This window comes from Haliotis cracherodii, unplaced genomic scaffold (genome assembly GCF_022045235.1).
Source record: "Haliotis cracherodii isolate W230 unplaced genomic scaffold, xgHalCrac1.p SCAF_12, whole genome shotgun sequence".
Lineage (NCBI taxonomy): Eukaryota > Metazoa > Mollusca > Gastropoda > Lepetellida > Haliotidae > Haliotis > Haliotis cracherodii.
Window position 1 is genome coordinate 29,688,392 of NW_027266267.1, and position 26,605 is coordinate 29,714,996.

The 26,605-nt window shown below is 40.8% G+C and overlaps 2 protein-coding genes across 2 annotated transcripts in view; one reads left to right on the forward strand and one right to left on the reverse strand.

Annotated features, from left to right (window-relative positions):
- Positions 1–834: 834 nt before the first annotated feature.
- On the reverse strand, positions 835–19,404 carry LOC139458335 (PR domain zinc finger protein 10-like). The gene is made up of 16 exons (XM_071239723.1): positions 19,321–19,404; positions 17,223–17,431; positions 16,218–16,475; positions 15,749–15,904; positions 15,310–15,459; positions 13,915–13,993; positions 12,844–13,131; positions 10,719–10,843; positions 8,595–8,703; positions 7,260–7,406; positions 6,861–6,973; positions 6,381–6,560; positions 5,496–5,568; positions 5,128–5,345; positions 4,601–4,665; positions 835–4,220 (listed from the first exon to the last, which is right to left on the reverse strand). Exons 2-16 carry the CDS (start codon positions 17,385–17,387, stop codon positions 2,333–2,335), a joined length of 4,014 nt encoding a protein of 1,337 aa, XP_071095824.1. The 5' UTR covers positions 17,388–17,431; positions 19,321–19,404; the 3' UTR covers positions 835–2,332.
- Positions 19,405–20,385: 981 nt separating this feature from the next.
- Positions 20,386–26,605, forward strand: part of LOC139458336 (coiled-coil domain-containing protein 191-like) — a 38,034-nt gene continuing 31,814 nt past the window's right edge. Inside the window, exons 1-4 of the mRNA XM_071239724.1 lie at positions 20,386–20,532; positions 20,801–20,839; positions 22,325–22,460; positions 25,872–26,063. Coding sequence (XP_071095825.1) covers positions 20,446–20,532; positions 20,801–20,839; positions 22,325–22,460; positions 25,872–26,063 — 454 coding nt within the window. The 5' untranslated portion in view covers positions 20,386–20,445. The remainder of the gene's footprint in view (positions 20,533–20,800; positions 20,840–22,324; positions 22,461–25,871; positions 26,064–26,605) is intronic.

Genomic DNA, 26,605 nt, shown 5'->3' on the forward strand with positions numbered 1-26,605 from the left:
CAAGACTATTCACCAGTAGATTAAATTTCTTAAAATGTAAAATGCTAAAAAATGTACTATCAAGTTAATATTTGTTTGTTTATAAGCAAATATTTTCCTGGTTAAGTATCATATTCTCCGATATCAAGAGAAAAATCATATTATGGACACTTTTATTTTGGCAAGTTGATAATCAAAAAATTTGTTGGTTTTGAGATTTTTACCCAAAATCGACATTAGTCTGGCCTAGTAGAAGCAGCACACACGCGTGCCTGCATCAGTGTCCCTTTATGATTGAAATAATCTTGAAGGTGATTAAACACCATTTCACCTCACCTACACACTGTGACATGACTTGTTGACAATGTTGATTTGATTATATTGATCAGTGGCAGGGTTCATGGGTTCACCACTTTTGAAAATAACTTAAGCATCCATGTGACCTGAATCCGTAAAATATAAGTTGTGTAGGTATGTGTAATGATTGTTACTGCTGTACTGTTGATGTTCCACACTTGCCTGACTGTAACTACCCATGGAAAGTTACTGCTACAATGCTACTCGTCTTATCCCTGGCTGATGGCTGTAAGATGTGTGGTCCAGGCCTGCAGTACACAAGCCTAGCTGTGACCAGCGACTGTAACAACTGATGCACAGTACAACTGCACAGACACTACACATAATGTATCACAGTGTGTCAAACTGATAGAGCGGATGCTGGTAGTAGTTCTGGAAGTGAGATTGTGTCAGCTCACCTGCGGTCCGCTGTCCCAGGGACAAGAGTGTCAGTCACATGGATGTTGCTGCAACTCACAACACTGCCTGCATCAGATGTAAGGTTTTATTACACTGAGGAGTAACATCAGTACCACGTAACTCTCAAGCAAGCATATCTTGCAAACAAAGAACTGTCAACTTGGTAAAACATGTCATTCAACCAAAGAAATGTTACCAAGAATGAAATACCACATAGTCTATTATGAATATATAACTGGTATGATTTTGCCAGGCCTTGACTTGTGGAATTAGTTTAGAGATCTACAAGCTAACATCCTTGATTATCCACTGTATCATACATCTCCAATCCACCTGGATATACACCTGTCATAAAGGACCCGAGTATGCTGGGTAATCAAGGGTGACAAGCAGAATGTAATCACACATTTTTACATAGCATCAGCAAAATTCATTTTGAATCTCTACATTGATTGATAACAAAAATGCCTTAATATCTCTGTCTGGATCAGATACCAACTGAACGTCCTTGAAGAATGCTTGCTCAACTGTTCATATCTGCTCAGACAGGGTTATAACAAACACATTAAATAAACAACTTTAACAAAACAGATCAACCTTCCACATACTTTCTGATTGTCATAATACGTAATAAATATGTAAGCACATATTCCATGTTACATTTGTTGGCAGACAATGTGTTCAGACATTTGAGAAAAAAACACTGTACAGGATGCATTTTCCAATTTGGTTGTGAAATAGGTACACAACAATATGAAATCAAACGGTTGTCTGCATTTCGTCATAATATCATAATGCAACATTATATTAAAAGAATTGTTAGCATAGCTACAAGACAACCATACAATATATGTTGAAAATACAGCTGCAACATATATACTACATTGGCAGAGGCCCTGCAAGAATAGAGTCACAAGGTTATCATTAAATTCACAACCCAAAGGATATAAATAATAAATCACTACTAGAAAAGCAAGTTAAGAAAACATGCTTTGATTCCCTGCATCCTACTCGTCTGATGACACACAGCTGTATTCAGAATGATTAAAGAAAAACTAGTCAAGATAGGAAAGGGGGGTAACTCTGTTTACCTAAACCGAACGATGGCTTCTGCAACTGTGTTGATCTTTATATAACAAAATACGTAGTGATGACTTTGAGTTGTGTTTTTTATGAACATTCCCCTTCACTTCAGATGGCCAGGTCACTGTACATGTCCCCAGTATGTATAGAGCAGCAATGTGATGTAAGGAGACGTCCTGTAGCAGGTTTATACAGATTGACCTTTATCTTGTTAGACAGATGCTTCCTGCAGACAGTGGCTATGCTATCTTCTGTAAGGTGTGTCATGCACACTACAAGAACTACAAGTTCCATGTAATCTTGAGTTAATTAACAAGTAATTAGAAAGGTGATCCCATTTGACAGAAGTCAAAAGAAGAAGACATTACAGATGGAAAAGTGATGCCAAATATTGTCAAAATATCAAATCATAGCCTGAAATAGAGGATCTACGCTAACAATGTTCTTGGTAAAAGATATGCGAGTTGTTCAATGCTCTAAATCTTGTTCCAGCAAGTCAGCAAGGGCAGCCTCCCTATCGGTAAGTCTGATAATTTGCCCATGTTGACACTGGGACTTGAATAGTCTGAGTTTGTCCTGGGTTGGTTGTCACAACCGACACTGACACCGGATGCCCCGCAACAATTGCTTGCTGGCCTGCTGGAGGTGGTGCTGCAGCAATCACTGTTGCCCCTGAAGTGGCAACCTGAGCAAACTGTGTGTGTGCCAGCGCGTGTCCGAGATGGCTGAGCTCGATGGTGGTGTGCTGCTGGCTGGGGTGCTGGGCCGGGGTGATCACCATCGTTGGGAGGCGGGATGTGATGTGGAACTCCCCCGGACGATACTCTTGCAGTGTCTGGGTCAGCTCACTCATTGCCTGGGTCAGGAGGTCAGCAGCTTGAAGGGTCTCGGGCTGAGCTCCCTGGACTGTTGCGGTCACCTCCTCATAACGCTCAGGCTGCTGAGCAGGTTCCAGCAGAGGAAGTTCATCTTTCATCTTTGGTCGTTCAGGCAACTGTGGTACAAAGTCAGGATGCTTCTTCCTTTGATGTTGCATAAGTTTAGCCTTGCTGGCGTATTGCTTATGACAGAACTGGCATGAATGGGGCATGGTTGTGATGGAGCCCACTGTCTGGGAATAGGTCGGGTTTGGAAGTCCAGGGATCTCTGGGATGAGGCATTTCTTCCGGCTGCTGATGGGCAGATCTGCACCAGGGTGGTTTTTGATGATGTGAGCTTTCCGTTTGGAACTTGATTTGTACACTTTATCACAATACTGACAATAGTAATCTCGCTGGGTTTTCAAGATAGGGAGATTGAGTTCTGGCACCTGGTCAGGCTTAATCTCGGGATGCCTTTTGGCAAGATGGTTCACCAACATTCCCCGTCGTTTGAACCCTAAGAGACAGGTGTGGCATTTGTAGATAAACCTATGATAGTCAGTTGGAGACACTTTTGGAATGAATTTCTTGGATGGAGACCTGTCACCCTTGTGAGCATTTTTCACCTCCCGCTCTAAAGAATGCATTCGCTTTATATGCTCCTTTAGTTTGTCTTTCCGTTTGAACTGACGCCCACAGTTCTCGCACATGAACTCACGATGAGTCGAATGTCTTAGCATATGAAGCTTCAGCTTGTCCTGTCGAGGAAACACTTTATCACACTCCGGGCAGGGGTAACGTTTTTCAGAATGGAACGCCTTCATGTGTTTGCGAATAATATGATAATCATCAAACTGCTTCCCACACTCAGGGCATGTGAAATATCCACTTTGAGCGTGAAGAACTATGTGATTCTTCATGGTGGTGATCTGGTCGAAGCCAAGACGACATATGGGACACTCGTAGTACTTCTTGTCACTGTGTGTCTTCATGTGACAGGCCAGTGCGGAGTTGTTCATGAAGCGCTTGTAACACACATCACACTGCAAGGGCTTGCTGTCCTCCTCACCGTGACACAACATGTGCTTCTGGAGACGGTCCTGAGACCCAAAGGCCTTCCAACATTTTTCACACTTGTGAGGCCTGTTTGGATTTAGCAATTTCTTCTTGCTTTTTCCATGTTCAGAGGCATGGTCAATGAGATCTCTCTTGTTAGCAAACTGCCTGTGACACATTGGACAGGCCAGGTACGTCTCCATGCTAACAATTTCACCATCCTCAGTGCGCATGTCACTATCCGAGTTGGCGTTCTGCATTTCTCCGACATCACATGCAAATTTCTTGATTTCATCCAAACCAACATCTTCAGCAGCATGGGTCAGCGTATGCAAATTTAGGAGGTTAGAGTTGTCAAAAGTGAGGTCACAGTGCATGCACACCCACTCATTCCCACCAGTGTCCTTGCCCTTCTTCTTGTAGAGAGATTTGATCGTCTGCCTGATCTTCTCCGTGTGAGGTCGCCGCTGATACTTCTTCAGGGTTCTGAGGTCAATGTAATAAGTCAGAATATTAGACACACAATGACGGGCTGGTTTCTTGACGTATCAGTCAACACTTGATGTAAAATGTAGCATGGTCTAAAGATTTCATGATTTATTTCTTAACAGAAGTGAAATATATCTTCCCAACAACAAAAATTGTCTGGACTGGAGTTTCTGAGTATAATCACTTTGTTAAATGGCATTTCATCTTCATAACCTAATTCTATACTTCCATATAAATATACTTATCATCATATGTTAGGAACGCCAGATACGAGTGGGAGTGAGACTGGGGGGGGGAGGAGGACCAAGGATGGAAAAGCCCTGGGGCCCTCTTGACTCCCGTGTTAGATATGGAGACAGGTTGATGGTGCTACTCACTTGTTGAGGTAGATACTGGTGGACTTTTTCTTCCACTGGTAGCCAGATGTCTCTCCGAGACCATCCTGTAAAGTAGATGCAAGTGTAATGTAAATACAATTCAGAAAAGTATGTCATCTTATTCTGAAAATTGATCCTCTCAGTAGTAGATCTTGACATCTTATCCCGTAAATTGATTTACTCAACAGATCATGATATCTTATCCTGTAAATTCATAGATCTTGACATCTTATCCCGTAAATTGATTGACTCAACAGATCATGACAACTTATCCTGTAAATTCATAGATCTTGACATCTTATCCTGTAAATTGATTCACTCAAGTTCATCCTAAGTGCACAAAAAAAGCCTGATACTTGCATTCCCTGATGATTGAAGGCACTGAATAAATCAATGAATTGTACAAATAATGCAAGGACGGTAATTCGCAGACAGCACCTATTCCAATAGGCTCACACAGGAATAAATAATGTCATATCTTAACCACAACTTCAGACTGGAAAACTATCCTGAATCTTTGCACTAACCTTCTTCCCTGCTCTAGCCCGGGCCTTGAAGAGACCCTTTGTGAACAACCGCTTCTTGGCCTTGCTGCGGACTTCAACCTTTTCATCAAATTCATCATCATCACCTTGGTTTGCAGTGCCTTCCTCGTGACCCAGCAGATGGCGCTGTAGTGCCACAGATGTCTTGAAGCGTTTGTTACACTCGTAACAAGGGAATCGGTATTCCTGCTCATCAAGTGCTGAAACACATTCACATCTTACTCTCACACTTCATCATCATCAAGAATAGCACATAAATCTCCATCAAAAGTGCTTGTTCATTATCATTCATCAATCATGTGTACTCGTGATGTGCAGTGATATGTGTTTCTCATGCTGAGACTACCCACCATCTCTGTCCTCCTGCGTCATGTCATGGGTCTTCAGCCCCATCCTGGTGGCATAGTGGGCTGCGTACCACACCTAGATGGAAAAACACAAACAGTGAGTGAGTGAGTGAGTATGGTTTTACGTCACTTTTAGCAATATTCCAGCAATATCACGGCGGGGAACACCAGAAATGGGCTTCACACATTGTACCCAAGTCGGGAATCGGACCCGGGTCTTCGACGTGACGAGCGAACGCTTTAACCACTAGGCTACCCGACCGCCCCCTAAACACAAACAGTCAGTGGGGGAGTCAGTGGGGTTTTATGGCGCTTTTAGCAATATTCCAGCACTATCACAATGGGGGACAGAAGAAATGGGCTCCACACATTGTACCTTTTTTGGCTCAACAAGCAATGCTTTAACCACTTGGCAATACCACTTCTCCAAAACAGTCATACAGATACATTTGTTATCAAATGCTTCTGTTTATCATATGATCATATAAAACTATGTTACACCAAAACATGAAAATAAACTTTGAATAAACAAAATGCATGTACAGTAAACTACGTTTATAACAAACACACTTATAACAAACTGACTGATATAACAAACTTATATTTTAGTCACGATCTGTGAGAGAAAATCTCCCCTGGTCCAGAAGCAATGAGATTTTTTGGATTATGCTAATTTTCAAAATTATTTCGGCTTCACAAAGTGGAAACTGTATTTGATTTTCGGTATTGTGAGTCAAATTATGTTGCAATGTAACCAGAAGGGGATGTAACAGGAAGTAGGTGGCTACCCACACTCCTATTAGCAGCATTCACGGAAATGGCCATTAAACAAACAAGCGAATGGATCACAACATGTATCAGAGTGTAGTTCTCTCTATCAATGGTTACCTTCAGCTCCTGACGGGTGTCGATGGGTTTGGCGACTGTGAAGAAGATGTCCTGGCCGTGCTGGTATGCCACCAGGTTCTGCTCCATGAAGTTCTCTGCGGGTCTAACAAACATCATCCAGTTACACTTGTTCTCATCAGAGGTCTCGAAGTAGGCCAGTGTGCTGTCACTCCGGTCCAGCTGCAACAGCAAGAATCTGTGTCCATACAACCCGACACACATCTCGATATCCATGGGTTATCTCCTTGTCTGCTCATACATAGACTGTATACATGCATTTGGACAACACTATAGTGTCAACATTTCTCTGGAAGCACTGTGGACACATTCTCACAGGTATCGAATAGAGGGGAGACAAAGTGTCAACATGAACTTTACCAGGCCCCTGGAATCTGATCCTAGCTTCAACTCCAGGCAAGCAGAAGCAGGCTGCTAAGGAATGTCACACATGTAAGGGATTCACATAATAATACATCTTACCATCAGTGGAAATTTGTGCACAGTGACTTTCTCCTGAGAATCAACCAGATCTCCCACAAAAGGACCAAACTGGGTATACTTGGGGATTGGCTTTTTGGCAAACACTCCCAGTTCTAGAAAAACAAAATAGACATATTTAATTGGTAATGGATGAAACATTTTATTCAAAAGCAAACAGTTGTTACCTGTTTGAAATCCAATCATTCCTAAATGAAAGTACATACACTGTCTTAAGAATTTCAAGCTTTTGGGGACAGATGATATTAAATACTATAATGAAAAACTCAAGACTGTTAACATGAGCAAGAAAAATAATGAATGAAATATATTATTTATGGGAACAAGCATGATTTTACAGTATCTTCAAGGGGAAGTAATTTTCCAAGAGGAAAGAGTTACCTGCCCCTCCTGTTTCACTGAGGCGGTAGATCTGTAGTTGTGGCGGCAGGCTTGACCATGCCCGAGACAGCACCACCTTGTCCAACACTATAGACAGTCGGTGGACAGGACACTCCGTCGGGTACGTGGTCATGCACTCCTCACACCCTGAACACAAACACACAGGACGATTTATATTTCTACATTAATCAAACTGTTCTAAACACAGCACTGGTTGAGGAAACCATATTAACAACAATATGAGGAACACAACACTCATCCCACAAATCTGAGCTGTCCAGCAACATGTAGAACACAACACTCATCCCACAAATCTGAGCCGTCCAGCAACATGTAGAACACAACACTCATCCCAACACAACACTCATCCCACAAGTCTGAGCCGTCCAGCAACATGTAGAACACAACACTCATCCTACAAGTCTGAGCTGTCCAGCAACATGTAGTACACAACGCTCATCCTACAAATCTGAGCTGTCCAGCAACATGTAGAACACAACGCTCATCCTACAAGTCTGAGCTGTCCAGCAACATGTAGAACACAACACTCATTCCACAAGTCTGAGCTGTCCAGCAACATGTAGAACACAACACTCATCCTACAAATCTGAGCTGTCCAGCAACATGTAGAACACAACACTCATCCTACAAGTCTGAGCTGTCCAGCAACATGTAGTACACAACGCTCATCCTACAAATCTGAGCTGTCCAGCAACATGTAGAACACAAAACTCATCCCTCAAATCTGAGCTGTCCAGCAACATGTAGAACACAACACTCATCCCAACACAACACTCATCCCACAAATCTGAGCTGTCCAGCAACATGTAGAACACAACACTCATCCTACAAATCTGAGCCGTCCAGCAACATGTAGAACACAACGCTCATCCTACAAATCTGAGCTGTCCAGCAACATGTAGAACACAAAACTCATCCCTCAAATCTGAGCTGTCCAACAACATGTAGAACACAACACTCATCCCAACACAACACTCATCCCACAAATCTGAGCTGTCCAGCAACATGTAGAACACAACACTCATCCTACAAATCTGAGCCGTCCAGCAACATGTAGAACACAACGCTCATCCTACAAATCTGAGCTGTCCAGCAACATGTAGAACACAACGCTCATCCTACAAATCTGTACTGTAATAAACAATATTGTAGATAGATATCTAAGCTTAAAATCAAGAGCTTTCTTATATGATGTGGTAAGATGCCTGTATTCACATGTCTCCTGTTGTCCTACTGTAGCCTTGAGGTAAAGGAGTGCTGACAAGGGCTGGAGTCACATGGATGGCAGCCCCTGACTCAACGTCTGACACTTACACAGTTCATCTGAGTTGTAGGGTTTGGGGACGTAGGTGTGGCGGCGCCGGCGCCAGGAGGTGGAGGCCTGCTCCTGGTCTAATGTTGCGATACGGGTGGACTTTCTCACCTGAAACACAACATCATTACACTGCTGACACACTGACACCAGATCAGGCAACATTAAGTGACGTGGCTTTCTACAGCCTCTAACTAATCGAGTCTAGGCCACACCAAATAGTGACTGATATAATGAGCAGCACCCCATGTCATCATGGCACATTGAAAGGCATTCAAACCCAATCCAATTTAGTCACCTCTTATGACAAAAGTAAACATCATACATTACAGCAACAGACTGTTGAGGAATACTGTAACCTGGACACCCTACAGGGTTTAGTGTACATGTATATGATGATAATCACACGGGAATACTGTAACCTGGACACCCTACAGGGTTTAGTGTACACGTATATGACGATAATCACACGGGAATACTGTAACCTGGACACCCTACAGGGTTTAGTGTACATGTATATGACGATAATCACACGGGAATACTGTAACCTGGACACCCTACAGGGTTTAGTGTACACGTATATGACGATAATCACACGGGAATACTGTAACCTGGACACCCTACAGGGTTTAGTGTACACGTATATGACGATAATCACACGGGAATACTGTCACCTGGATACCCTACAGGGTTTAGTGTACATGTATATGACGATAATCACACGGGACTACTGTAACCTGGACACCCTACAGGGTTTAGTGTACATGTATATGACGATAATCACAAGGGAATACTGTCACCTGGAAACCCTACAGGGTTTAGTGTACATGTATATGACGATAATCACACGGGAATACTGTCACCTGGATACCCCACAGGGTTTAGTGTACACGTATCTGACGATGTTCACACGGGAATACTGTAACCTGGATACCCCACAGGGTTTAGTGTACACGTATATGACGATGTTCACATGGGACTACTGTAACCTGGATACCCCACAGGGTTTAGTGTACACGTATCTGACGATGTTCACACGGGAATACTGTAACCTGGATACCCCACAGGGTTTTGTGTACATGTATATGACGATGTTCACATGGGACTACTGTAACCTGGATACCCCACAGGGTTTAGTGTACATGTATATGACGATGTTCACATGGGACTACTGTAACCTGGATACCCCACAGGGTTTAGTGTACATGTATATGACGATGTTCACATGGGACTACTGTCACCTGGACACCCCACAGGGTTTAGTGTACATGTATATGACGATGTTCACACAGGACTACTGTCACCTGGACACCCCACAGGGTTTAGTGTACATGTATATGACGATGTTCACATGGGAATACTGTAACCTGGATACCCCACAGGGTTTAGTGTACACGTATATGACGATGTTCACATGGGACTACTGTAACCTGGATACCTCACAGGGTTTAGTGTACATGTATGTGACGATGTTCACAAGGGACTACTGTAACCTGGATACCTCACAGGGTTTAGTGTACATGTATATGACGATGTTCACACGGGACAACTGTAACCTGGATACCCCACAGGGTTTAGTGTACATTTTTATGACGATGTTCACATGGGACTTCTGTAACCTGGACACCCCACAGGGTTTTGTGTACACGTATATGACGATGTTCACACGGGAATACTGTAACCTGGATACCCCACAGGGTTTAGTGTACATGTATATGATGATGTTCACACGGGACTACTGTAACCTGGATACCCTACAGGGTTTAGTGTACACGTATATGACGATGTTCACACGGGAATACTGTAACCTGGACACCCCACAGGGTTTAGTGTACATGTATATGACGATGTTCACATGGGACTACTGTAACCTGGATACCCCACAGGGTTTTGTGTACATGTATATGACGATGTTCACACGGGAATACTGTAACGTGGATACCCCACAGGGTTTAGTGTACACGTATATGACGATGTTCACATGGGACTACTGTAACCTGGACACCCCACAGGGTTTTGTGTACATGTATATGACGATGTTCACATGGGACTACTGTAACCTGGATACCCCACAGGGTTTAGTGTACACGTATATGACGATGTTCACATGGGACTACTATACCCACCGACGCACTGACTCGGCCATGACTTGACTGAGGGTCATTCTCCTTGTCGTCGTCCATGACCCTGCTGTACACCTGCCCCAGTGCTGCATCGCTGCCAGTGACCATGCTGTCCGCCACCGCCTGGGCTGAACACAGAAGCAGATCATACAGCCTTCTACTCAGTCAGTTCAGATCAGTCCTGTTGGGAAACACCTTGTGTCATACCCCGACTGAGTGTTATGTCCATTGTTTTGGCAGGTAGTTATGCAACAACCTTGCATGTGCAATTTGCCAATAAGAATTTTGTTTGTTCATATAGTAGTGAATATAAACTATAAAAAATAGTCCTGTAAAGCCTCAAAAAGAGATAGCCACTAATGCTTTGAGTAAATGTGAGATTAATATACACAAAAGGCCTTTTCTCTGGAAAAATAACTCAAGTTTTGATAAGTATCTTTGGGATAAGCTCACTTCAGTAGTTTCCAGGGGCGCAACTAGGCTAATATTGAGTGTTAGCAAAACCAATTTTGCACACACACCCAAAATTTTTTAGATGTTCTTAAAAAGCTTGAGACTGTTTATGTAAGATTTTATTAGTAACAAATATTGGTAATTTAACTAATATAATGTTATATTAGTAATATATATGTGTTTCACCAACACATTTACCACTTCCACTCAAGAAACATCTATGACAAATGACCTATCATTATAATGGAAATAATTGTGAGAGCTTAAGTCACAAAGCATGTTTGTTTCCTAAAGGTTTCGTTAGATCATTACTGATATCTCAATGCAGGATGAACTCAAAAGGCAACAAATGTTTATTGTATCATAATAAACAGACAAAAGTCACTAGTAGACTACTGATAGGCTATTAGTTTGTCACATCGGCAAGGGGATGTCATGATGATCTAAAATAACCTTTCAGTCTTTGTTGACTGTGTATATCGTATCAACAAAGGGACATCATTCTCACAACTTCATAAACCATTTACAACTGAAATCCTAAAGTGTGTAAACATTCTGATTTTCAAGTAAGACAACAAATATCATGTTTGACGGATAGAGTTTGCATTGATAATACTGCATGGTTGGTAAATTGAGGTTGACTTATTTTTAAAACAAGCTTTTGAGGTGTAAGCAGTTGCTTTTCTGCTACAATGGTAGTTCTGCCCTTAGTTTCTGAGAAAACGTGTCCCCAATGCACATACTATGCACCTAGTAAAATAACATGGATCGAGGGCCATAACTCTGTAAACAAATAATTTAGGGGACCAATTTTCGACCTCAGTTGAAACAACAAAAGCATTGAAAAAGAAAAAAAATGTTTTGAAAGTATGCAAATTTTCATTTGAGTAACTTCAGCAGTTTCTGAGATAAATCAGACCGATTGCACAAAGTTGAAAAGCACTGGCCAGGGGCAATAACTCTGCAAACAAATAATGTACGGCACCAACTTTCAATCTCAGTCTTGACAAGTATCTCTTATATAAGCATGCAAACTTTCATTCATGTAATTTCAGTAGTTGCTGAGAAAATTTGTCTGCAATTTCACACACTAAGTTGAAAAGCATGGAGTAAGGGTCATAACTCTATCAAAAACGAATGTACAACACTATTTTTTAAAACTTATTTGAGATCGTGACCACTAATATCAGTGTGTAAAATTTCCTATCTCTAACTGGAATAGTTCTGGATAAAATGTGTCCACATTCAGATGACGGAAGGATGGACAAACTCTGTTCCTATATCCTATCTTCCTATTTATCTTTGTGTAGTAGACACTAAAACCATAACATGATAACAGGTGGTGGTGTATACATTCCCACTCAACCTGCTCAATTGCTCTGAATTGTCCATATTTTATACAAGCAACACACTTCAAATTCATAAAGTTACATTTTAAAGTCTGTGCTGTATTACATACGATACAGCGACTGACTATGGGGGTTATCACGCACACGTGAGATAGGGTCTAATACATGGCACTACAGAGTCTGAGCTGATGCTGATAGTAATGGAGGCAATGTTGCTGCTATTTTAACTACCTCACTCTGTCCACTGATACTGTCATTATTCCAAACACATCCATGCTACATCTGGCATGCCAATGTCCAGTTATCCGGCCGACATATTCTCTCACCTAGATCGGGTCCTATAGCTGAGCTCCCGACTGACCTATCCATGCCGGCCTCCATGACGATGACGTCCCCTGGCGTGTGGAGTGAGGTGTCGAGTGAGGTGCTCATGGCCACCTCGTGCGAGGAGGAGGAGGCCAGGTGGCTGCTGTCCATGGTGGCGTCCATCACCACGTGGCTGCTGGAGGTGGTGAGGGAGGAGGGTCCTGGCATGGTGGAGTGCAGGGCCTCCGAGTCCATGGCGGAGGTGGTGGACGTGTAGGAGGTGGAGGGGTGCAGGTAGCCACGGGACGCTGCAACATCCAGGGAATCAGGTCAAGGTGTGATGTCTGCCAGGATCTCCTGTCAGCAGCCCATATGTTTTGTTGAGGGAATTACTTCTTTGTACTTAAAGATATTGCTTTAGGGTTTTTTAAAATCCCTGTATTTGTTTTTGGGTGCTGCCATACCAGGATTAAATGTACCTAATTGTAGCTGTGCTCTGTCCACACTGTGTGTTTGTCTGTACATACTGTGTGTTGTGTGTACTTACTATGTGTGTTGCTATTGTGTTAGTCCTGTGTCGCTGTGGTCTGTACATACCGTGTGTTGGTCTGTACATACCGTGTGTTGGTCTGTACATACTGTGTGTTGTGTGTACATACTATGTGTTGGTCTGTACATACTGTGCGTTGGTCTGTACATACTGTGTGTTGGTCTGTACATACTATGTGTTGGTCTGTACATACTGTGCGTTGGTCTGTACATACTGTGTGTTGGTCTGTACATACTGTGTGTTGGTCTGTACATACTGTGTGTTGTGTGTACTTACTATGTGTTGGTCTGTAAATACTGTGCGTTGGTCTGTACATACTGTGTGTTGGTCTGTACATACTGTGTGTTGGTCTGTACATACTGTGTGTTGTGTGTACTTACTATGTGTGTTGCTATTGTGTTAGTCCTGTGTCGCTGTGGTCTGTACATACCATGTGTTGGTCTGTACATACTGTGTGTTAGTCTGTACATACTGTGTGTTGTGTGTACTTACTATGTGTGTTGCTATGTGTTAGTCCTGTGTCGCTGTGGTCTGTACATACCATGTGCATTGCTGTAGTCATGGACATCCTCTTGCGTAGTGTCTGGCTCCCCACTCAGACTGTCGAGGTCTCGGCCATCCTGCAACACACACACCTACACATCCTCTACCAGTGCCATTACACTTCCAGTCTACATTACATGTTTGTTTGTTCGTTGTTTAACACTGCACTAAGCAATATTCCAGCTATATGATGGCGGTCTGTAAATAATCGAGTCTGGACCAGACAATCCAGTGGTTGACATCATGAGCATCGATCCATGCAATTGGGATACGATGACATGCATCAACGAAATCAGTGAGTCTGACCACCTGATTCTGATAGATGCCTCTTACGACCAGCAAAGTTGCTTTTTAAAGCAAGCATGGGTTGCTGAAGACCTGTTCTAGCCCGGCTCTTCATGGGCTACATTAAATGTAGAGCATTTGGCCAGAGCAAGCATACAAAAAGAAATGCGTCAGTGATCATTGCTGTCAGGGTTTGAAAACACCCACCTCAGCAGCGTTACAAACAAATCTAGTATTTAAATTTAGAATACTCCAATCTGTAATTTTACGAGAAGAGCCCATAATAGACTTTCATGATTGATCATAACACTGCTAAGGGGTCATTCCCCTGCAATTGTCTATTGATCAGCAGTTAGGAATGTAATCAGTTCTTGTGACAGATTGTGACAGATTGTGACAGCTTGTGACAGATTGTGACAGCTTGTGACAGCTTGTGACAGCTTGTGACAGAGACAGCTTGTGACAGCTTGTGACAGATCGTGACAGCTTGTGACAGAGACAGCTTGTGACAGCTTGTGACAGATTGTGACAGCTGGTAACAGCTTGTGACAGCTTGTGACAGCTTGTGACAGATCGTGACGGCTCGTGACGGATTGTGACAGCTTGTGACAGATTGTGACAGCTTGTGACAGCTTGTGACAGATTGTGACAGATGGTGACACCTTGTGACAGATCTTGACAGATTGTGACAGATTGTGATAATGATTGTGACAGCTTGTGACAGCTTGTGACAGATGGTGACAGCTCGTGACAGATTGTGACAGATTGTGAAAGATGGTGACAGATTGTGACAGATTGTGACAGCTTGTGACAGATTGTGACAGATGGTGACAGATTGTGACACCTTGTGACAGATCATGACAGATTGTGATTGTGACAGCTTGTGACAGATTGTGACAACTTGTGACAGATTGTGACAGCTCGTGACAGATGGTGACAGATGGTGACAGCTCGTGACTGATTGTGACAGATTGTGACAGATGGTGACAGATTGTGACAGCTTGTGACAGATGGTGACAGATGGTGACAGATTGTGATTGTGACAGCTTGTGACGGATTGTGACAGATGGTGACAGATTGTGACAGATTGTGACAGATTGTGACGTACCGCTCTGTGGGTGTCCCTGTCCTCCAGTGTGGCCGACTGTGACATGAGAGGGGAGTCTCCCGAGGTGCTCACTTCGCCGTGTGACGCAAACTGTGGCATGGATGTCACATGCACTGTCACATAGGACGGGGCACCACTTGGCTGCGGTTGCTGAAACACCATGACAGCACTTGGATGTCAAAAGTTTTCTTTTGTTGGAGAAAATCAATCTGATACCCATTAAATCCACATGAATGAAATGTATCTATCAAAATAATTAGATTTAGTCTGTGTTTTGTAACCTTAAGGAAACTGAATCCATAGTTTGGCATTTTCACATACATGTGTATATACTCAGCTCATTACATCTCATATGCTTCACTGTCAGTAACCGAGGAAATAAAATTTATGCTAAAGTATTGATGTTCTAACATTACAAACAAAGGGAGATAACTCTCACAACAGGCAGTAAAGCTGTGTTGGGCTGTGCCTCGGAGCCATCTTGTCTGAGGCTGAGAGATGATTGGCTGACGGTACAGTCAGCAGGGGAGATAACTCTCTGTACAGCCACAACACGGTGATCTTGGTCCAGTACCACTTGATGGACTTGATAACCCTGAGAAACAAGAGCATGTTAATCTAATACACTACTGGAAGTCCACCAGATCCTATGTTCTATGTAGCCTGAAACTGTTACTCATAATTTCACTTCAACCAAAGTCATTTCTCTCAAACAAATAAAGAGGAAACATCCATACTAATTATTTCTTCGTTAATTCTTTTCCTCTGAAGGGAAACAGGAGTTCTGAAACATCTTTTGGGAAATGATTTTAGTCAACTGCTTCTCGCAACAGTAATATTGAAAATGTTTGAAAAGAAAACCATGTGAGGGTTTAAGCAATAAGGGATCTTTGTGTAACTGCAGGTACCTGTTGTTGTAGGGAACTGCTGTCTACAGCCGACATACGTATAACCTGGGCTGTTTCCGCGGGCTGGATCGTGGAGTAGGACGATATCCCATCACTCCCTGCAGCTGCTGCCACTTCGCGGTAGTCGTCTACTGGGGATATCCTCTCGTACGTGGAGTGGGCAGCCTGGTACACATCTGACTGGGATCCGCTGTACTCCCCGGAGAATGTAGCCGCAGGTCTCATAGAATGGTAGTGAGTCTCCTCAAACTCAGCGGCCTGTGGAAATTTTTAAGAACATCACAGATTTTAGCATGACAACATTATCTCATCTCTTGATAAATCAGAAGGTAAACATTGGATCCCATGCCTACTTGTTTCCCTTCACCAAGACACTTCTCATCACTGACAATGCTTGTCACTCAGTAGTACCATACTCTGCATGGGAGAACTACTGGCAGTACCACAACAAGCACCACCATCTTATTACTATACCTGGTTATAAGCCTGCATCAGTGACACAGCACATAGACTAGGCATTACAGATCCTGTACCTGGTTATAAGCCTGCATCAGTGACACACCACATAGACAAGGCATTACAGATCCTGTACCTGGTTATAAGCCTGCATCAGTGACACACCACATAGACAAGGCATTACAGATCCTGTACCTGGTTATAAGCCTGCATCAGTGACACACCACATAGACAAGGCATTACAGATCCCGTACCTGGTTATAAGCCTGCATCAGTGACACACCACATAGACAAGGCATTACAGATCCTGTACCTGGTTATAAGCCTGCATCAGTGACACACCACATAGACAAGGCATTACAGATCCTGTACCTGGTTATAAGCCTGCATCAGTGACACACCACATAGACAAGGCATTACAGATCCTGTACCTGGTTATAAGCCTGCATCAGTGACACACCACATAGACAAGGCATTACAGATCCTGTACCTGGTTATAAGCCTGCATCAGTGACACACCACATAGACAAGGCATTACAGATCCCGTACCTGGTTATAAGCCTGCATGGGTTGCGCGTTGTTGGTGTCATACTGCTGTGGCTGTTGTGGTTCCGGCGACGCTGGATTCATTGAGGACGAGGATGCTGTGACAAATTGGCTCTGATCTGGCTGTTCCCAGTTATGGTTACTGGCAGGACTTGGGGGGTCCTCCATCCTCGTTAGTCAGCAGGTATTCTTGTGGAAATTTGTAGTTTTACCTGGAAGACATGAAATGAAACATTGTGATGCAGTCACATGACCCACTGCCATGATAAATATGAACAGTACGCTCGATTTCATAGACATCATATTGAGTGTTGTTAGCGCAAATTATTGAGTCTTTGATGTAACATTATTCCTAAGGCATGTAACGCAAATAGTAATAATAAATTTTATGTTTCAAATTGTATAGTTATGCCATTGCTCCATGCAAGTCATCCCCAATTACCAAGTATTATATTTCATTCCGGAAGAGACAAATAACATGGACCCATTTGCTGCCATAGTTCGTTTTGAGTTTGATTGAAATGCTGTGAAGCTACAAACAGATGTCCAATGAAATTATTTTCATGAGCAGAAATCAACATTCTGTGCTAAAGGTAGTCTGCATAAGAGATTGCAGATATCACATGGTAAATCATCTCAATGAGACTTTATGTATGTCTAATTCATGTTCAGATTGGTTACCTGCATGATCATTTTAGTTATTTTTTTCCCATGCAAATTAGGGTTCTAAAATGTCAAGGGTTCTAGTCAACCCCAGAGCAATTATTCCCTGGACCAACCCCTGTAAGTGTCTAACATTGCAAGTTCCTAAAAGAAATTATCTGATATAGATAATGAAGGCATATAAATATAATTTAATTTACTAAATTTGGTTTTATATGCAACACAATTATGCCCATCAATATTAATTTCTCGGTGCTCTGAATAGGCCTATGAGGTCAGTATATATATATATTATATATATATATATATATATATATATATATATATATATATATATATATATAATCCACACATGATATTTACTAATTTAGTATGTCTGAAAAAATAATACAACTTATAAACTGGCGAATATTGAAAGTTGCCATCTTAAGTGAAAAGAAAAACATGTTTTTTTCTTAATTTCCAAAGTTTAATTAACAATGAAAGTATCCTTATATTTGACAACTCCATGCACAGGAAAGCCTTAATTAATCAAATACATTTTAAAATTTAAATGCAAGTGTAATGTGATATTGTTTTACTTGTTTAATACATGAACCTTTTGTTTGTTTGTGTGAAACAGATTTCACTGAGTAATTAAAGGCTTTCTGACTTTCACCCCATGATATTAAATGGGCACATCCAATAGGGAAGCTGTCTCTGTCATTAAAGACAAGAGGGGGTATGGGTGGGAAGGTCCCATTGACAAAACATCTGTCAGTGCGGAAAGGTCACGGGCCCTCCACAAACATTTCAGTCGCTGCAACTATTCACTGAGCTAATCTCACTATTAATTGGTTACACATTTCTTCTGTGTTTGGGATTAACAAGGAAATAAATATGGGAGTAAATTGTGAAAAATAATTCGAACTTTTGAAAAAGTCTTATTATGTGATCGAACGAGATCGAACTTGGAGCGCAATGCCACTTTTGATCCGACGGCTTCCACTGATATGGCCGACATGTCGAGCTTGCGATATAAATTATGCTAATGGCGACCAAGCCGCATTTTTATACAATATTAGATATATCCCCACAACTATATGATTTAATCGAACTAAGATGGTACTGTCCGTGACATTTGGAATCTTCTAAACCCATTAGCGACCCCGCACCCCTTAGGTAGACTGATCCATAAAGGACGGACCCATTTCACGGCAAATAATGCAGTTTAGGAAGGTACCACCATCGTCAGCCCGAGTGGGTGGGGGGCAAGTTGACCTCGATTTCCCCTCTCACTTTTACGGACAAAAGACTAACTTAAACGCATCAAACCAAAATAAAATGCACAAACGCATATAGTACAGGCTCTTTCGGTTCCTTGTCAACACGTTTTACACTGGTCCACGAAAGAAATAGAAAATTTTCAAGAAATATCATTTAATGAAAATTGACCTACCTCCCGATTGCCTCAAGTCTCGTTTCCTCCCGTGGTTGTACCACGTGATCACTGACGCCATGTAAATAAGTGGGTTCTTCGAAAATGGTCATTCTGAATCTGACTGAACCAAGAATCAAATAAAAAATGATCACTCTTGTTGTTAAGGAAGATGTATTTTCATTGAATCCTCAGAGATGTTCTAATTTCGAGTTGTATGGATTTTCTCTGTTAGACTAACCCATTCTTTGTGACTCCTATTTATCTATAGATATTTCGTAATTTCTGGAAATAATTTCAATCAAAGTAAAGAATTGTTTATAAAGTTTTGTATTTATCATAATACAATGGGGATAAACAACACTGGATAGTCTAGGTTGTGTTGATTTGGGTCATTGTTCGATTGCTTTAGATTTGGAGGTTTTATGGGTCATTTGTGTGAACCTTATAGGTCCGTGCTTAATAGCTACCAGAAGTCCTCATCTCCTTCGACTCGACTTCCTGTGCAATGAACAGACCCCAATGTAGTTTCGTATCGTACATGATCTCACACGTTTCAAAACTGAGAGAAACAGATGCCGAACAAATAATGTCAATTCCATAAGTTTTTTCAGGATTTTGTCGGATGGAAAGCTTGCAGAGCCATTAACCTCCCTATCCCTATTCTTAGGGAATTAGGATTTTTTATCCGAACTTTTGAATTGGTCCCCTACTGCTCATTATCAATAAAACTAAGGGGCTAATATTGAGCGAGTTGTGTTATACGCCGCTTTTATTCCGGCAATATGACAGCGGGGGACACCACACATGCATGGGCATCACACATATTGTCATGATCGTACCATGTATGAGGAATCGAAGGCTAAACACGAAGACATTTAACAAAGTACAAACACTTTTATGTCACTTATTCCACACTCATACATCTTTTACATAAATGTTTTCGTGTTGTAGATTGGTAATAAACATGGAAATATTTTGTTAATGTGCTGCTGCTACGATTTCGCTTGTGCCTTCATGATGAGTTGCATAAACTTCGTTTCGTTGAAACTACTTGGGTTCTTTTAATACAACCGTGTTGTTTAGACATGGCGGCTTGCATGAACAAGTGCCTTACTTGCTACGGAACGTATTGAAATATTTGCGATGGATGATGACATTCATAAATCTGGTCTTTATAAATGGAAAAGGCAACCCCCAAAGTCCTCTTCAAGAGTATATTCTCGCTCACAGGTGCCATCATGATTACAGTCGCTACACAAAATTTCATTGTTAAACTTGCCAACTTGGCCTTTTGCTAGTGACTTTGACAGTTGTACTGATGGTCTAACCACCTGCTAACCGAACCACAACATCAGCGTTGCTTAAACAGCTGCTTGTCGTTTTCGTTATTTGAAAACTGCGATGAACTAACATTTGTTTATATTTTCGACATTTTGATGTAGAGATACTGTAAATAAAAATAAAATCTGTATATATCCGTTCACCATTTCTTTTTCAGAACTGCAAAACCCAAGATGATATTCAGGATTGGATAAAAGTAAGGCTTGTTTTTGTTTGTTAAATCGTGTAACAGATCCATATCGGACAATCACACTGTTAGCTAACGGTATTCTACTACTCTTGAGCTAATTGATAAAAAGATCGTCAGAGGCAAATTGTATCAGAAAGATACTATTTTCATCTCCATATTGATAAGGAACACATAAATATACTTATTTATATTTTCCCCTATATATTGCTACATTTACAAACATATCACAATACGTTTTGCTGAACATTTGCACCTCAATATACCGCTGTACCTTGGAGATTTGATTGACCGGAGCACCTTTAGAATACAGTACCACAACAACAATATCTGCCGTAGGTCACACATCTCAAAGACAAGCAACCAGTTTTTGTGAGAATCCGTCTGACGCGAAACAAGGTGTAAATTTACCTAGTCATGCCTACGACGTTACGGAACTGAACGAAAAGGGTCGAATAGGTGATGGACACTTACGAAGGTTATGGGTAGGCATGGTGTCTCGTGACTTTAGTCTACGGACACTTACGAATGATCCCAATGCACACTCGGCCAAGGATAGAGTTTGGGTAATCCAATAGCCACTTAATGGGTACCTAACCCTAATGATCGTAAAGGGGTGATTGATCGTAAAGGGGATCCAAGGGCTAAGGATAGAGTTTAGGGTAGCCTACCCTAACACTGGCGACATTTCGATGTGTTCAGCGCCAATATAATATCCCCAATAAACTGCATTCATGTTCATAATAATGAAAATTAATGAACCGAAAAAATAATATATAATAAATTATGTATATAATAAAACTCTCAACACCGCTGGTCTTATTCAATAACATCGTGTGAAGAGATGATAGATCACTGGGAGGAACTTATGCACACTTGATGACCCCTGACGTCACACGGCATTATTTCGCCGGTGTGACTGGCAACAAAATACCACAAATTACGTCATAGCGTATTGTCACATGTTTGAAAAGTTTGTGGTACTGTATTCTAAAGGTAGGTCGATTGATCCATACACAAATTGGTTGATGACAGTTAGATATAAGCATGCTAGGTGCAATTGTTCAATGACTTGTACATACGCTAAAGTTACCAATTGGCTTACTTGTACACTGATAATTCTGAGAGCAAATATCATCCAACCAACCCTAATTTGGTGCTAAAACTATTAAAACATTTTGATGGTAATCACTTTTAGTTACACAGCATATACATTTAACTTTAACCATGTTTTTACAGCAGTTTTCCGAATATTTAATTCTTGATTTGTACACCATGTACATTGCTCCGGATACTTGGGGTGGTGGGGTAGTCTGTTCATTAAGGAGTTGGCTTGTTATGCTGAAGACCCAGGATGGATGTCTCACATGGGTACAATTTGTGACGCTATTCCCTGGCTCCCTCAGGGTGGTCTGGCTGAAATAATTCTAAAAGTGGTGCTGAAAGCTGCTCACTCACTCACTTGTGATAAAATTACTTCAACCTTCCATTTAGAAAGTGGAACAAGCCTCAGACAAAGCAACAGAGGCTGTCTTTGGGCTGAACCATTACTCTGGAAGGGAGAGAGGGAAGTATGCAGCCCTGCAAACAAGACAACAAGTGCAAGAGCATGATTCAGCTCTGTCAGAAGGTGGGGTTACCTGTCACTATCCATGTCTGCCTTGATGCCCAAACAATCTTTTCTGTTCAAATGTGATCAAAGTGATAGATAGTGTCCGGACATGTCTGGTTGTGACTGCAAAATGTCTGCTTTGAAAAAGTGCAAACCAGATATTTTAAAAATTGCCAAGAGGATGTTTTTGAGAAAATGCTTTCTGGACATTACAACCTGAGACTGAATATCATAAGAAAGGATATAAAATGAAGAGAAGCAAGTCAGGCTGACAAGTGCTTTTGTTGTTGCTCAGTGTATACACAACTTGCATGGACTACTGTGTACTATCAAAAACATCATATTATAATTCATGGTAAAAAACTACATCCTATCCCTTCAAGGAATTCAGGTGTTAACAAACTTAAATTGGTCAATAAAAATGTGAAATTTGAGATAAAATATCAGCAGACATGATGATTAACCATTTAAATTGTATTTACTGTTCTGCTAGGCATTATTTTATATGCAGAAATTAGAATTAAGGTGTCTATTTTCTCGTAGTCTAAGCCGGAAATAGCAATCACATGTACACATATTTTCTACCAATCTACCGGTGATTCGATTAATACATACACAATAATACTAACTCAAACAATTTTGATGCAATGATAGGAAGAAATGTATTTGAAACTATTATTTTATCATACATGATATATTTCAGTATTGTGTTATTTTAGTTGCAGCTTTTACCATATATATTTATAATAATAATAACCATAAGAGTAGCACTTTGGAACAGCATACACAATAATACTAACTCAGACAATTTTGATGCAATGATAGGAAGAAATGTATTTGAAACTATTATTTTATCATACATGATATATTTCAGTATTGTGTTATTTTAGTTGCAGCTTTTACCATATATATTTATAATAATAATAACCATAAGAGTAGCACTTTGGAACAGCTGATTGCTATTGCCGGATAGTTTTTATGCATGGAACAATTTAACATGTCACCGGGGAGACTTCCTGCAGACTTGCAAAAACGTTATGTTGGCATATATATATGATAGTCAAACTACAACAAATAAGAATTTTAATGAGTCAAAGTGTGGCGTTTATGATTATTGTATCCTTTCTCTATCAGCTTTAGGTCATGTCAAGGTGTCAATATCGGTAATCTGACCGTTGTTCATGTTGTTGCTGTAAATAACAGGAGTTGTGCAGTCTACGATCACTTCACACATGATTTCTCCGAAATTAATGTTAAAGGGGCACTGATCTAACGCAATTCCCCGGGACTGGTTGTTGCCTTTGTTATTGTTTTTTCCCAGTGAGTACCCGGATGTAGAGCAGAAATATAGACTAGTTCGCGACCTCTGCTGCGCCATTCGTAAGCGCATTAGTCACTTTAATGGGTAGTAATAAGGGCGTATGGTCACATTGATCAACAAAATGAAATACAGTTTTCGAGTGACTGAAAAACATTTCCATCTGTATTATTATGATAACGAATTCCAAACATTTTGATGTTTAATGTCATCACCAAGAGACTGAAAATGTTACGTTGAAAAGTACATTTCTATGTTGTTTGGCTTCTAATAATCTGTTGTGATGTTTGTAGGCCCTTTTGATCGTCTTAATCAATCTACACAGACTTTTTAGTCTAAATGACTGAAATATTTACACATTTTATAAATTGCCTGAGAGAATCACATTTTACAAATTGACGCTTACAAAGGAAAAGACCTGTGAAAACAATGTCTGTCGCGCATTGAAGAATTTCCCAACCAAAACGTAGAAAAACAAGAACGAATCGGTTCAAATGAAGGAAAACAAAATGCAAACATCATAATTACAACCCACCAAATTTATGTGTATAAATTTTAGGCAGCTTCCTTGTTCGAAGAATGTATCCGTGAATATCCACACAAAGGAACAATATCCCACTCGTCTGCAGCTGTACAAAAAAAACTTATTCGATGTCACGTGTCTCAGTAACAATCAAATATTTTAAAAGATATATATCGTTTCGGGATATTATAACCCGTGTTCGTTTCTCAACAGATCACTTGGATTGTTTCAGGTGTTTTACATAGGTGTCAAGTCTAAATGGTCGGCTGAGAAAGCCCACGTGACAACTATTTTCATAACGTCCACGGTTCCTAAAAAATCCATTGAGTGATAGATAACAATGATCAATCAATCAACGTATTATCAGTTAACCCTTTGAACAAAGTATGTTGTTTTTACATCGGCACTTCACGCCATGATATGAGTGTATTCCCTTTGTTTTAGTAAACCTAGACATGTAAACACTCACTCTTGACATATCCACTGTGCAAGATAACAGTGATTAATCAATCAACGTATTTTCTGTTAATCCTTTGATGACTAGGAACGATCCGTTGATTTACAAAATAAAATAAATCAACTGATCATTCATCTCTTGCTGGGCTGCCACGTGCATATTACATAACACACATTCCACCTCACTTCAAACCTGGATTTAGATTGAATAATTACCCCCAGACACAATAAATGCCAAATGGGAACCTTTGTCAGGTAATCTAAGTGGTGCTGCCACTAATTGTACCTGTAATAAATTCATTAACTGAGCATCAAGTGAATGACGACAAATACACAAGTGTAGGTTATACGAGAACACGTGGATGACAACAAGGGAGTAGTAATCGTATTATCGACGCAAGCCGAAAGCTCAGCTCCGCTGTTCTTTTTGCCTGTTGGTTTAGGCTGAAGAAATTAATTAACATGCGCCCTTTGTCGAAATCTTTATAGATCACAGTTAACCAATCAGTGTTTATGCAAAAGTGCGTAAAACAAATATTGCCTCCAGCCTCCAAGTTTATTGAGCTGTCCTTACAGACAGTAGACCAGTCTCTGGTCACGCTCAGTTGCGTTGCGTATCATTCGGGTACTCACGGGGGAAAAAACAATAACAAAGGCAACAACCAGTCCGGGGAATTGCGTTAGATCAGTGCCCCTTTAACAATATTGAATGATATTTTGAATAAATTTAATAAAATAGATTACAAACATTAGTCTGTATATACAATGAACACAGATAGCGTAATAACAGGATTAATTGTGTTTTTCAGTACAGATTTGTTGACATGGTATTTCTGGTGTTATATGCTCATGATAATGTCTTTAGTTTGTGTTGGGGAATAAACACCAAGACTCATTGTGGTGTGTTTTTTGGGGGAAAAGTCTGCAGTGTACTCAAGAAAATATGATATATGTTGTGAAAGTGACCCTTGACTTCATTCTTTTATTTTTTTATTCATACATGAACGTCCACCAGCAACTGTCAAATATGAGGTGGGCGTGAGCAACACACAAATGTTCATTCACCGGATCCCTGGTGAGAACTGACTAGTTACATGTTTCAAATTCTGCATGTGCATAACTTTGTTTTTAGCTCAAGACCTGCTTAGCAACTGGATGCAAGAGAAACTTCAGGTGGATGATGATGGTGATGAAGATGACCCTTGGCATCAGAGGGCAGTGCAGGCAGAGGTCAAGAGGGAATGGGATCATCTCCTTGACAACAGTGTCAATGACTGGCAGCTGGATGTCACACCAAGGTCAAAGATCAAAATACCAAATAGAGGTACAGAAGAGCACCATCAGCAGTGTTTTCCTGTTTTCTGCATTGAGTTGTCTTTAGGAATACCAGTATAAACACACTGAAACAGTGAGGTGGACTCCATGTTTACATAGCATCTTCCCCATTCAGTTTGTTCAAGTAAGACTGGTTATTCTGTACAAAAGTATGTTGTTACGTATATATCATCAAGAATAGCAGTTTTGGGAAATGGTTAAAATAAATTACATTTGTCATTGGTTTCAATGAGATTTAGAAAGTATTCAGTTAAAGCTTTCTCTCAGTATCTATATATAGAATACTAAATGAGCTCCTGTGTCATACCAGCTTTATGAAACGAATGAAGAGTTCTGGACTTTGACGAGCAAAAATAGTCATAACATGGCAGGGAGTTTAGTATTCTATTTATTACTTGCTGTTCAAAACTTTTTAGAATTTCACTGTCGTGTGTGAATAGGGCAGACATTGACACGATCCACAGCATAGTCCGTTTGTATTGAAGAGAATAATACTTCAAACAAGTCCAAAGTTGATACTTATTAAATTTG

What these genes read in the sequence shown, in the direction of transcription:
- LOC139458335 (XM_071239723.1), bottom strand. Translation starts at nt 17,387, where the DNA reads ATGGAGGACCCCCCAAGTCCTGCCAGTAACCATAACTGGGAACAGCCA. An exon ending in CAGTGAAACAGGAGGGGCAG is followed by an intron (nt 6,974 to 7,259) that starts GTAACTCTTTCC and finishes TTGTTTTTCTAG; the next exon opens with AACTGGGAGTGTTTGCCAAA. An exon ending in ACCAGTATCTACCTCAACAA is followed by an intron (nt 4,221 to 4,600) that starts GTGAGTAGCACC and finishes CATTGACCTCAG; the next exon opens with AACCCTGAAGAAGTATCAGC.